Source organism: Pagrus major, chromosome 16, assembly GCF_040436345.1.
Source record: "Pagrus major chromosome 16, Pma_NU_1.0".
Classification (NCBI taxonomy): domain Eukaryota; kingdom Metazoa; phylum Chordata; class Actinopteri; order Spariformes; family Sparidae; genus Pagrus; species Pagrus major.
This window is the reverse complement of record NC_133230.1, coordinates 3,699,073-3,710,458: the sequence shown is the minus strand read 5'-3', so window position 1 is coordinate 3,710,458 and position 11,386 is coordinate 3,699,073. Positions and strand designations below refer to the sequence as shown.

General features: G+C 46.3%; 1 protein-coding gene across 1 annotated transcript in view; it reads left to right on the top strand.

Moving 5' to 3' along the window:
• Window positions 1–4,882: 4,882 nt before the first annotated feature.
• The window catches only part of fgfr3 (fibroblast growth factor receptor 3), a 63,920-nt gene continuing 57,416 nt past the window's right edge, over window positions 4,883–11,386 (top strand). The window contains exon 1 of the mRNA XM_073483367.1: window positions 4,883–5,030. Coding sequence (XP_073339468.1) covers window positions 4,883–5,030 — 148 coding nt within the window. The remainder of the gene's footprint in view (window positions 5,031–11,386) is intronic.

Below are 11,386 nucleotides of genomic sequence, written 5' to 3'. Positions count from 1 at the left end.
CGCAGCCTCTCCGTCTTGACTCCAGCAGCGTGCAGCTCGTACTTCACAGGCAGCCGGCGGAGGAGAGCCACCAGTCCGAGTTGGTTGATCCGAGGCGACGAAACGCACCGACTGGCATCCAGAGGAGCGGACCGAGGAGTCACCAGCGTCCAGTCCAGCCTCCTCCTCATCCTCCTCCACACCGCGACAGGATGAACGGATTCTGGAGGTTTGGACACTTTGGACCGCAGCAGCGCGCAGCGGAGAACAGGATTTAGTGGAAGTGAAGTTGGGTTTTCGCAGCGGCGGTGCTGCCCGAGCTCGAGGACTCTCGCTGTCAAGTCGTGAGGGGGATTTCTGACTTTTTTTTTCTTTCCACTGTCGCCAAACTGCTCGCAGAGGCTCGAGGACGCACGGATTCTAACGTAGTTTTGTGGGTTTTTGGGAAGTTTAAAGGAGAATTACGGCTGTTTTTGCTTCTTCTGAATGCTTGGAGAAATCTGAAAGGCTGATATTTACTATCACAACGGGATACTTTCATATTAGGTAAGTATCCTATTATTATTATTATTATTATTATTATTATTATTATTATTATTATTATTATTGACGAACAACTGCAGCCTCTGTGCTGTGAGATAAATCGCTTCACTTCCTTGTAATCAGACAGGTTGAGCTCTCTCTCTCTCTCTCCTGTCTCTCGGCGTTAAGTATCCGTGTTGCGCTTAAGAGTGTGTGTGTGTGACGCGTGGAAGAGCAGGACCAGCCCCACGGCCGTGCCAGCGCACAGGTGCCGCAGAGGGGAACGGCTCCTCGGTCTGTGCGCAATCGGCGCGTCCCGGCCGGTTGTCAGCGGCGGAGGGGAAGCTCGGACTCTTCCTGCGCGTATTTTTTGGAGAAAGCGCGCAGAGGTTTCTGTTTCTCGGCTTATTAATGCTGGCTGTTTCATGCGTGTGGCGCATGAAATTACGCACGCTGCGGGGTCTGAAAAAGGCATTTTTCACTGGAGCTGGCGATTGGATTCACTTGAAATCAACTTGCTTAAGAATCTTCCACGTCCAGTTTTAAAATATTGACACTTTGGTTTCCAGAAAATTCCTGAAATGAGTCGAAATATGTGGAAACCCAGTGGTGGAATTTTTAAGAAAAAGCATGAATAATGAGATTACGCACGGTTATCTGTGGGTGAGAATGCCCGTTAGATGCTTTCTAATCTGAGTTTGGTTTCCATTTTTCATCAATCAAACGTTGCCATGCATAATTCCACCACCAGAAAGTAATATATTGACTTTCATCGCCATCCCATCCTCGTTAGGGCGAACACGCCTTTTCTCCTCGCTGCAACAGTGACGTCTTCTCTGCTTAGGAGCAGAAATATGAATTACGCATCAGCCTCTCTGACAGCGCCGCGCTCCCTAATGCCTCTCATCATCTCTGAAGTTTCTCCAGAAAGCAGCAGATTTTCTCTCTCTCTCTCTGCGTCCCTCTCTCTCCTCCTTTGAATGAACTAGCTGTGCGGCTCTCTCTCCCCTCAGCAGCAGATCAGTCATTCCCCTCTTCAAACACGCGCGCTTCAATGGGATTCAGATGGTGAGTTTTTTTGGCCACTCAGCTCGGCTCTGACTCCCCCACCGCCGCGTCAAGTCATAAGCGGAGAAAATTCCCGATTATAGCATCCTCTGAGAGGAGGAGGGGGTCTGAGTGTTAAATTTCGGAGCCCATAAAACAAGTGCGCGCGATAATAGTCGGGCTAATGCTGCAAATTAATTGTATCTATTGACCCGAGAAATCACCAGTTTGCTGCGTTTTTCAATCAGAGCGCACACTCGCTTCCAAATGAGACGCTGATTGCCTCTTTTCATTACCGAAATTGGCCTGAGACCATCCCTCTGCGCGGAGTTTGGGGTGCCTTTTTCTCTCTTACTCTTTCAGACAGGGTATAATGGTGCATTAATTGGCTCCAACTTGTCTAATTTGAGAAGAAAAGCGTGTCTATTTCACGCGCAAACACCAATTCACTCACCAATTCACTCACTTATTCCTGTAATAAAAAACCTGAGGGGCTGCAGCAGTGACCTTGTGTGGCCTCTGCCACTCTTATATTAACTTCATTCTGCTGTATTCTTGGTATTTTGCAGCTTTACAGCACGGTTTTTCCTTCAGAACTCACACTGCGCCTGTATCAATCAAGAGTGTTTAAAGTGGCACTACAGTATTTAATGGCGTTCCCTTTTCCCATAGCTTCACTATAACATCCCTGTAAGTGCTTATAATGTGTCTGAGGCAGTTAAAACAGCGTTTATATCGACCTCTTGAAGCTTTATAACATTTTAATTTCCCCTGGTGTGAGAGTTATCTGCGTCTTAAGCACTTAATCCACCTATTTTTCTCCAGTCTATCAACCTAAAGTGCCCTTTTGTATCCTCTGTGTCATGCATGAGGACAGGTTTTGTGTTCTCGTACACGTGCAGACGGTGTAGGACGCATGACAGTCCTCCAGTGTGAGTGTCTGAGTCCACAGCCTGCAGCGCTTCACACCTGGAGTCACACTGGCAGCTTTAAAAAAGCAGAGCTCTCTCACTCTCTTCGGCCCAGCTGATCAATATCTCCTCTCACCTGAGGCTTTGAAAAGGGGGTGCTGTGGTGTGATGAAGGCCAGTGAGGAGACAGACAAGGCGAGGAGAAGATCACCCGTCTGCCCTCCGCCCGGCTGCTGTTTGCACTTGTGCTCTCTCCCCCCCCCCCCCCCAAAAAAACCCTCTAATCCCCCTCTTCCCAAAATGACAAAGTCGATCCGGCCCGGCTGTTGATTCTGCGGCTTAATTATTAAAGATTACTGACACTCCGGGAGAGGTGTGATGAGCATGTGACCGCCTCACATTGATCCTCGCTGAGCGGAGCGGGGATGACAGGGATTTGAACCCCGGTTAAAGCGTTTTTTCTGCCTCCGAGCTGTTACAATGTGAAGATAGTTCTGCATGATTAATGTTCATGTATTATTCAGCGCCCGTGCTTGTGTTTCCCTTTCATGCTTAAAGAAAATATTAGCATGAAAACACTTTTGAGGCTTTGAACTCTTCGAGATCCTCCTTTCTCTTCTTCTCTTGCTTCTCAGGGTTGTTAAAAGAAATCAAAGTGTTTCTAGTCGGCTGTGAGGAGTTCATTTTCAGCGTGTCCACTGTGGGGTAAAAAGTTTCATCACTTAATGTTTCAAAAAAAAGAGAGATTATGTAAGGTTAGTATTTTGTCGAGGAAGGGCATTTATTACCTTCTGCTCTTACACGGCATTTAAATTGATTTAGTTTCACGCTGTTGCAACACTCAAGCACTCACGTTGTACGCTCCTGTCACCACAATAGTCTGTAACCTGTATCAGTTTTCCAAGTTTCTCCTCACGTATCGCATGTCCAAACAGATCTGCGCAACCCGAATCGTGAAGCGCCCCGTAAAACGCAGGGATTTCTTCCCTTTTTTCATTCGTCTGCGGTGCCAGAGAAAACAAAAAGTTCCCAAAATCGGAGAGAGAGAGGCCTGCAATCAGCTACCTCCGCAAGGCCTTATCGTGCTGTGTAAACAAACCGCAGCAGCATGTAGGCGTCTGGTGTTGTGAGGAGGTGAGGATGGGCCTGGAGAGGAGGACGAGGAGGAGGAGGAGGAGGAGGAGGAGGAGAGCGTATAGAGAACATAAAAGGCTGCAGTATGGTGAAGCATGAAAGGTGCAGTGGCAGTGTTTAGATTAGACTCTCTCCGTCAGTGTGTGTGTGTGTGTGTGTGTGTCTATCTATCCATGTGTGTCTTGTGAAGTCTCCCCCGCCAGTTGGTGTTTTCTGTGCCGAGGAGCGATAATGTGCAAACAGAGCCCGGGCTGCAGCTTGTGCTGAGCAAGGAGTGGGTCGCAGGTCCTCAGGAGAGAAAGAAAAACAGTACTGTTAAGACTTGAGACAACACAACCTTTCTCCTGAGTGTGTGTGTGTGTGTGTACAATACACCTCTGTGAGCCCTCTCGGTGGTGTTTGAGTGTGTGTTCGACCCAACCTGTGCGTGTGTTTTTTTGTCAGGGTGGACGTCTCACCGCCAAGGCTATTCTGAAGCTGGACAGTTTAAACTAACAGTGTGTGTGTGTGTGTGTGTGTGTGTGTGTGTGTGTGTGTGTGTGTATGTGGGGGGGCTCTGTGCTTTGCTTTTCTGGGCACCTCTCTCTGAGCTTTCTCCGCGAAACCTCGCCACATTCCAGCTTCTCCCTGCTTAAGCAAACAGAGAGCAGAGGCACTCCGCCGTCGCTCGCCGTAGCCGTCACGCTCCCTCCTCCTCCTCCTCCTCCTCCTGCGAGCCGTCGGGCACGTCGGGCAACTGATACTGTAGACGTCGGCATTCCTCATCCTGCGGGAAGACTAGTGAATCCGTGTCAATCGGTTGCTGAAGCATGCAGAAAAAGAGTCTCGTGGAAGGAATGACGGGCTGCTCAGGTCACCTCTTTAACTAATCAGGCTGCAGGAAAGTTAATTGATTAGTTAATGAACTCAGAGTCTAGGCTGCTAAAGGTTTTCCTCAGCTGTACCAATATTTGAGCTCCTATCCACCCATCTTAGCGATCAGGTGCTCTTGAGAAAGTTTCTGAGAAAAACTGCGAAGATGGATTTCCACCCTAATCCTTGAAATCTGTGCGGAATGTCAGTTCAGAATATGGGAGCCGGCGTGCCGACCCCAGGGCGCTCCTGTCTACTTATTTTTCATATCCCAGAGTGTGTCGATTGTGTGTCCTGATTGCATGTTCTGCGTCTGCCGTTGTCCTCACGTGTGCTGCTGCTGCTGTTGTTGTTTTCAGGTCAGTGTCGGGGAGTTGTTGGATACTTTCTGGCGGCGTCAGAGGCCGCCCTTCTGCTGGACAGCATGCGAACGGAGGATGTCGCGTGAGTCGGAGTCGGGCCTCGCTGCTCTGCGTCTCACCTCGTCGTCCAGAGGAATGACGGCTCTGTGGTGCTCACTCTGGCTTTCCTTCCTCCTGCCTCTCTGCGTCGCGCCGGCCAGGCTGCCCACCGCTCAGCCCACAGGTAGGACGCATGACTAAACCTCGTACATGCTGCCGATTCCACTGCTGAGACAACACGGCCAATAGTCTGCAGGGAAATCTGATGAAGTCATGAGAAAACTCCTGCAATATCCACCATCACACACAAAATCTGAGGGAAAGTGTTCATGAAGGCATCATTACGCTGCCAGGATAAGAATAAAACACACAAAGACACCTAAAGGATTGCAGAGTTGCATAATGTTTTATTGACCACATGTTTGTGTAGGTCGTTGTCAGTGGAGAAGACTTACATTTTTAGTCATTTATCAAGCATAAATGCCAAATATGGACTGGTTCCTGCCTCTGAAATGTAAAGATTTGCTGCTTTTCCTGAGTAGAAAGTGTCCATGAAGGCATCATGGCTGTTATGGGATAAGAATAACACGTACAAAGAAACTTGAAGGTTGCACAGTGTTCTTGTTGGTTGTTGCTCGTGGTGAAAGCATCATTATTTATCATTCAACAAGCAAAAATGGCAAATATTGATTAGTTGCTGCTTGTGAAAGGTGAGAAGTGTTCTTGAAGGCAACGTGGCTGTTATACTACGAGGATAAGAAAAATAACAATCAAAGAAACTTGAAGTTTTACAGAGTTGCACATTTTTTTATTGACCGAATGTTCGTGCAGGGTGTTGTCGGCGGTGAAAACATGAGTTTCAGTCAATCTTGTGTCATTTATCAAGCAAAAATACACATAATTGGTTTGGCATGGCTATTATGGGATAAGAATAAAACAAAGAAACTTGAAGGATTACAGAGTCGCATATTTTTTTAGTGACAGCATGTTCTGGTCGGTTGTTGTTGTTAGTGGTGAAAACATTAGTCATTTGTCATCAATCAAGCACAAATGTTGAGTTAGATTTGCTGTTTTGTCTGTTTTATATCACTGTGGATGAATATCTTCTGGTTTTGGACAGAAGTGGCGTTTCTTTGATCACACATGAGGTGAGAAAAGGAAAAAAGCGACACTTTTCTCGCTGCACAACAACAAAAACTCAGCTCGGAGGATAAACCGAGATAAAAAGAAGGCTGAAAGGCTGCAAGACAGACAGTGTTTATGTTTCAATTGTCTCTCGCTTCGTTCTCCACGCTAACATGACATCTGCTTAGAAGCATGTTCAGTTTTTCTGTGTGTTCATCACTTCAAATAGAGGCCTTTCAAAAGGAACATTTATTGTTTATATGAATGTGGCGGAGCCTCTTTTTTTTTTTTTTTTTTTTTACGAGAAGGATTTAATTGGACTCTTCTTGGTCTGCTGAGCTTAGCGCGATTTTGTTCCCTCTTTGTTCTGGAGGCAGAGAAATACCCAAAGATCAATCCAAAGTAAACGTCGACTGTGTTTGCTTTAATCTCTCCATATTGCGCAAAAAAGAAAACTAACACAGCAGAGTAATCTTTTTCTGAGGCGTGAGCCAAGTGTTGTTTTTTTCCTCCTCTCTCCCCCTCCCTGCCCTTTTTTTTTTCTTTTTATGTGAGAGTTTTTTTTAAACGAGTCTTTGACACACTTTACATGCTAAAGTGGATTGAGAAAGACGAGGGTGCTGTCTGGAGACGATCCAGCGTCTTATGCAAGTCGAGATATCCTCCATGCGTGTTTGCAAGAGCATGGACAGTACAGTGAACTCGTGCATGTGCGTAGTTAATATCTCCAGAACAGCTGAGGTTAGACCGGAGACTTGAGACATGGAGACAGTGTTTTACTGGTGTACCTGAAGACTTTTGACCTGGAAGACGCCATGAACAAGAAAAGTAGAGCTTGTATGTTTCAGCTTTAGGCCTCTGCATTGAAAGAATTTCAGCTCAACTATGCAAAAAAAGTGTGATTAGCTCAGCGGTGGAGGGAAAACGTTCAGAAGTGATGACATGAACTTTCCCCAAAAGATTTAAAAACAGCTCTGGTCCGACAGCTCCTCTACCTGTGGTGTGAATTCCTCTGCAGAGATCCCTCTCCTCTGCCCTCCCTCATGTAAAACACCAACGTTACAATGAACGTGTTATGATTCTGTCCGCCTGATTGCCTTCCCTGCTGGGAGCCATCACAGACGATCAGGCTTGGCATCATCCAAAAAGGCAGAGTGTGTTTTTTTTTAAGCCCCCTCCGGGCGGCGGGTGTTCAGGCTGTGATCTTCATCGTAACCTGCACGGCGCGAAAAAACACGGCCAGATACAGCCGGGGCACGTAGCTCCCGAGGAGGATAGTGTTTCAAGTTGCTAATGTTTGTCATGTTCAGGTGTGATGATTCATCTGATGTGAAGTGGATGACGGGTCAGGTGAGACTGTTCAACTCTATCGGAGACGTTTCCTGGTGAGATGAAGGTTGTTTCTGCTCAGTTTGATGCTGAAAATCTGATTTCAAAAGCAGTTTAGACTCATTTATTGTCCTTTTTCATCCGTGTCGTCCACCTTTTATGTGATAGAAGTCTCTAACCCTGCATTTAGAAGGTTTTGTCCTTGGTATGCCTCATTTTACTCAATTGAAAAAGATGTTTCTTTTGCCCAAGGAGAGCATTTCTCAGTTTGAGTGAAAAATTGATTCCAGCTTCTTAAATGTGAATATTTTCTGGTTTCTTTCCTCCTCTGTGACAGTAAAGTGAATATCTTTGTGTTGTGGACATTTGAAGACGTCATCTGGGCGACATTTTTCACCATTTTGTGACATTTTATAAACAAAATAAGAAAATAATTGACAGATTAATCGACAATGACAGAATTGTAGTTGCAGCCGGAGAGAGCGAAGAGGTCAAAGTCAAATAAACACATTACCTGTTGCCCTTAACGATGCAAAAATACTCAAAATGAGACGAAAATGACAAAAATTGGAGCTAATAAAAGCTTTTATGTCTTCAGTTTTCAGGATTTTCTTGTGTTGAGGCCACTTGTAGGATTTCACATTAATAAATATCCAAGATCAATTGCCCTCCAGCTAAAAGAGTACCAGGATTTTCTCCTGATAAAACAGAAAAAATGATCCTTGGCAGTTAATTATCTTCTTAAGCTTTAACCTCCATGATCCACAGTCTCCTGTTGCACTGTTTCTATACATGAAGGAGGTGACGTAGCTCACATGCAGCGGCCTTTGCGCCTGGTAGGCATCTCCGGTCTCGTCTCCCCCGCGGCCCGCTGGCCTCCAGCTTCGTTCCCCACATCCACAGATGGACGAGCAGTAGGGATAAAATGACAGTCGTTTACTGGCAGATGGCACGATTTCCCCTCAGCCGCCTCCGCCGCAGCGCTGGGCTGCAAAGTTGTGACATAGGTTTGTGTTTTCTGTGTGATTGTGTGTGTGGATTAATGTGTGAGGGTCAGGGATGAGCCGGCGCTGAGGACAAATATGCCCTTGAAAGTTTGCAGCACGCCCATAAATATAAATTACAGTAATTGTGCTGCAATTTGGAACGCCTTGTTAATATTTCAAACTTGTTTACTTGTTTTCGTGGAGCTGTCACGGATTTAAAATATGAATGTGACCACGTAGGCCTCCGTAGGTTTGTTTTCAGGAAGAAAAATGAGCTTTCTATCAAAGAAAAACCACATTTATTAATCAGAAAAGACGTTTACCCCCCTGGTCTTTATTTATGCATGTGTCACATAAGGAGACACCCTATTCTGTGTGTGAATGTGTGTGTGTGAGGTGTAAATCCTTGTTTCCATTAAATCCAGTGTAATGTTGTCTCAGAGCGCCGCGTTGTTTATTTCTCCAAAGCCTGGTGGCATTTCCAAATGTTTCCAAGTTGACACGACGTGAGAGACTGATGACAAAGAGCAGAGGCTGTGCGTGTGTGTGTGTGTCTGTGTGTGTGTGTGTGTGTGTGTGTGTGTGTGTGTGTTATTCTTCTCCCCTCTGTATTTACTGACCACACACACTCCCCGCCGGTGCCCCCGTGGAGCTCAGTTAAAATATGTGGCTCCTCTGCTCTGACGTTTTTCTGTGAAACAGGCAGACACATAAACTCAACACATTCAGTTTTGCCATTGCTTCTGAGTGTGTGTGTGTGTGTGTGTGTGTGTGTGTGTGTGTGTGTGTGTGTGTGTGTGTGTGTGTGTGTGTGTGTGTGTGTGTGTGACAGAGCAGGCCTACGTGGAGTCTGCAGTTAAGTGAATGTTATGTCTGTACGAGCAGAGGCGGATTATGAAAGAGAGGCAGTAAAAGAAGATGAAAAGACAGAAACATTAAAATTAAAGGATAGCGGAGAGTGTGTGTGTGTGTGTGTGTGTGTGTGTGTGAGAGAGAGAGAGAGAGAGAGAGAGAGAGTGTGTGTGTGTGTGTGTGTGTGAGTGTGAGTGTGAGAGAGAGAGAGAGAGACAGACAGTGTGGGTGTGTGGTCAGTGTGTCCTTCAACCAGAGAAGAAAGAAAATCTGTCTGTTGTTTTTAGAGACAGAAAACGACAGTGTGTGTGTCACTGTTTGTGTGTGTGTGGGTGGGTTGTAGGGATGGTGTGTGAGGTCTCTGACCCCCCTGCCTCCCCCCCTGGCAAGGACTGTAAATGTCAGCAGGGGTTGTTTGGGTCGTTAGCAGACTCGTTAAAACCACGCCATGCGCTGATTTACGCCGAGGCTCGACAATTCACACACACAAACACACACACACACACACAAACACACACACACAGTGTCACTTCACTCTCTCCCTCCTTGTTTCTTCTTCTTCTGCCATATTTCATCTGTCTCCACCACCACTCTCTCCTCTCTGTCTTCCCCCAGCACACACACTTGTCTTTTTGAAAACCTCTCCTGTGCTCTGGAAGTCTTTGATAGTGGCAGCGTTGTCCTAAAGGCAGTGTGTGTGTGAGTGTGTGAGTGTGTGTATGTGTGTGTGTGTGTGTGTGTGTGTGTGTGTGTGTGTGTGTGTGTGTGTGTGTGTGTGTAGTCCAGAATATAGTGCGTTCAGCCTGCAGCTTCAGTTCAAAACTTCAGTGAAAACACGCTGCGTTTTACAGCCGTCTGTGGGCTCAAGAAAAGATTTCAGAGTATAGAAGATGGCCTCATTCCTTCTAATGGAAACACTTTGAATTCATGTTTCATGGTTTGTTTGTCAGTCTTCTCTTCTTGTCCCCCCAAATGACACTTCTGTTCACTCCAGTCCACCAGAGAGCTCCTCTGGTCTTCTTAATAGCTCTCCTTGATAAGTCCATGAACCCTTCCGGTCAACACGAGTCCCCTCCAAGTGCACTTCGGGCCTTCTAGTCGACGCAAGTGTCTGTCGAGTCCATCCAAGTGCCCTCATAGTCAGCCACGGCCAACCACGTCAGCTGAAACTCGACTCTGTCAAGTTCGTAGCAAACTAGTTTCTTTGCACAAGTGTGGAAACTAATTTAAGGACTTATTTCAGCTCACATCTCCCTCAATTTGTGTTTTAGTTGAGAACGCTCAACATCTGTCCGATGATACCCCGGACACTTTTTGGAAAGCAGGAGTTTCTGTGTGCAGCCAAATCAGATCAAGAGTTTTGTAACCAGATGGATGCTGAGACAGAACAAAACTGCACCGTGTTCCTCGTCCTAATTCAGTTATGCAACGAGCAGAGAGGAATGCAATAGTCGCTTATTGCTCCTTTAAAGAAAGCAGACGCCATCACCTGAGCTGCAGGATGGATTAAGTCTGCATCGGCAGACTAGAGACGTGTGGACGCTAAAAGTTATGTGTTGTAAAACAAAATAGTACGGATGAAGCCCGAGACTGCGATATGACAAAGACAGTGTAGGTCGCTCAAACCACTTCTACGCGTTTGCGAGCATTAACGTCAGAAGATAAAGAACAGCATGTTGGTCATAAACACCAGTGGGCACTTTCCCACCTGCACACAGTTATGCCTCTCCTAAAGTTCAATGTGTTTTCACTCCTGAAGCGATACCGCAGCTGTGCCTCTCCAGCGTGCATTTACAGAAAGGTTATTCGAGTATCTCGAGTATGATGGTGGTGTAATTTTGTGCGGGGCACTCCAACATCACTACCCTTAAATCATCCTATTATGTAAATGGCCAGTGCTCCGTGTGTGGGCTTTTTACACGACACCCTGAAAATTGGGCCGTTTATTGCAGAAAAGTCACTCCGAGCTGGTTTTTTTTCTCTTCTTCCACAGCAACACTTTCAGCTCCCTGAGTCTCTGTGCGAACGTTCTTTTCCCTGGAAACGTTATCAAGAAATCTTTTTGGCAAGTTTGGGAAGCGCGCGGGCCAAAATAGTGCGAGCTTTGGAGAATGACGATTCGTTTTAACAATGGCTGTTCTATCCTCAGTCCATCAGGCACTTAATCCAGCAGACACTTTAGACACTTGGTTGGATGGGAATTAAACACTGAACACAGCTCAGAGTCCCGTTTAGCAAAGGATCAGAG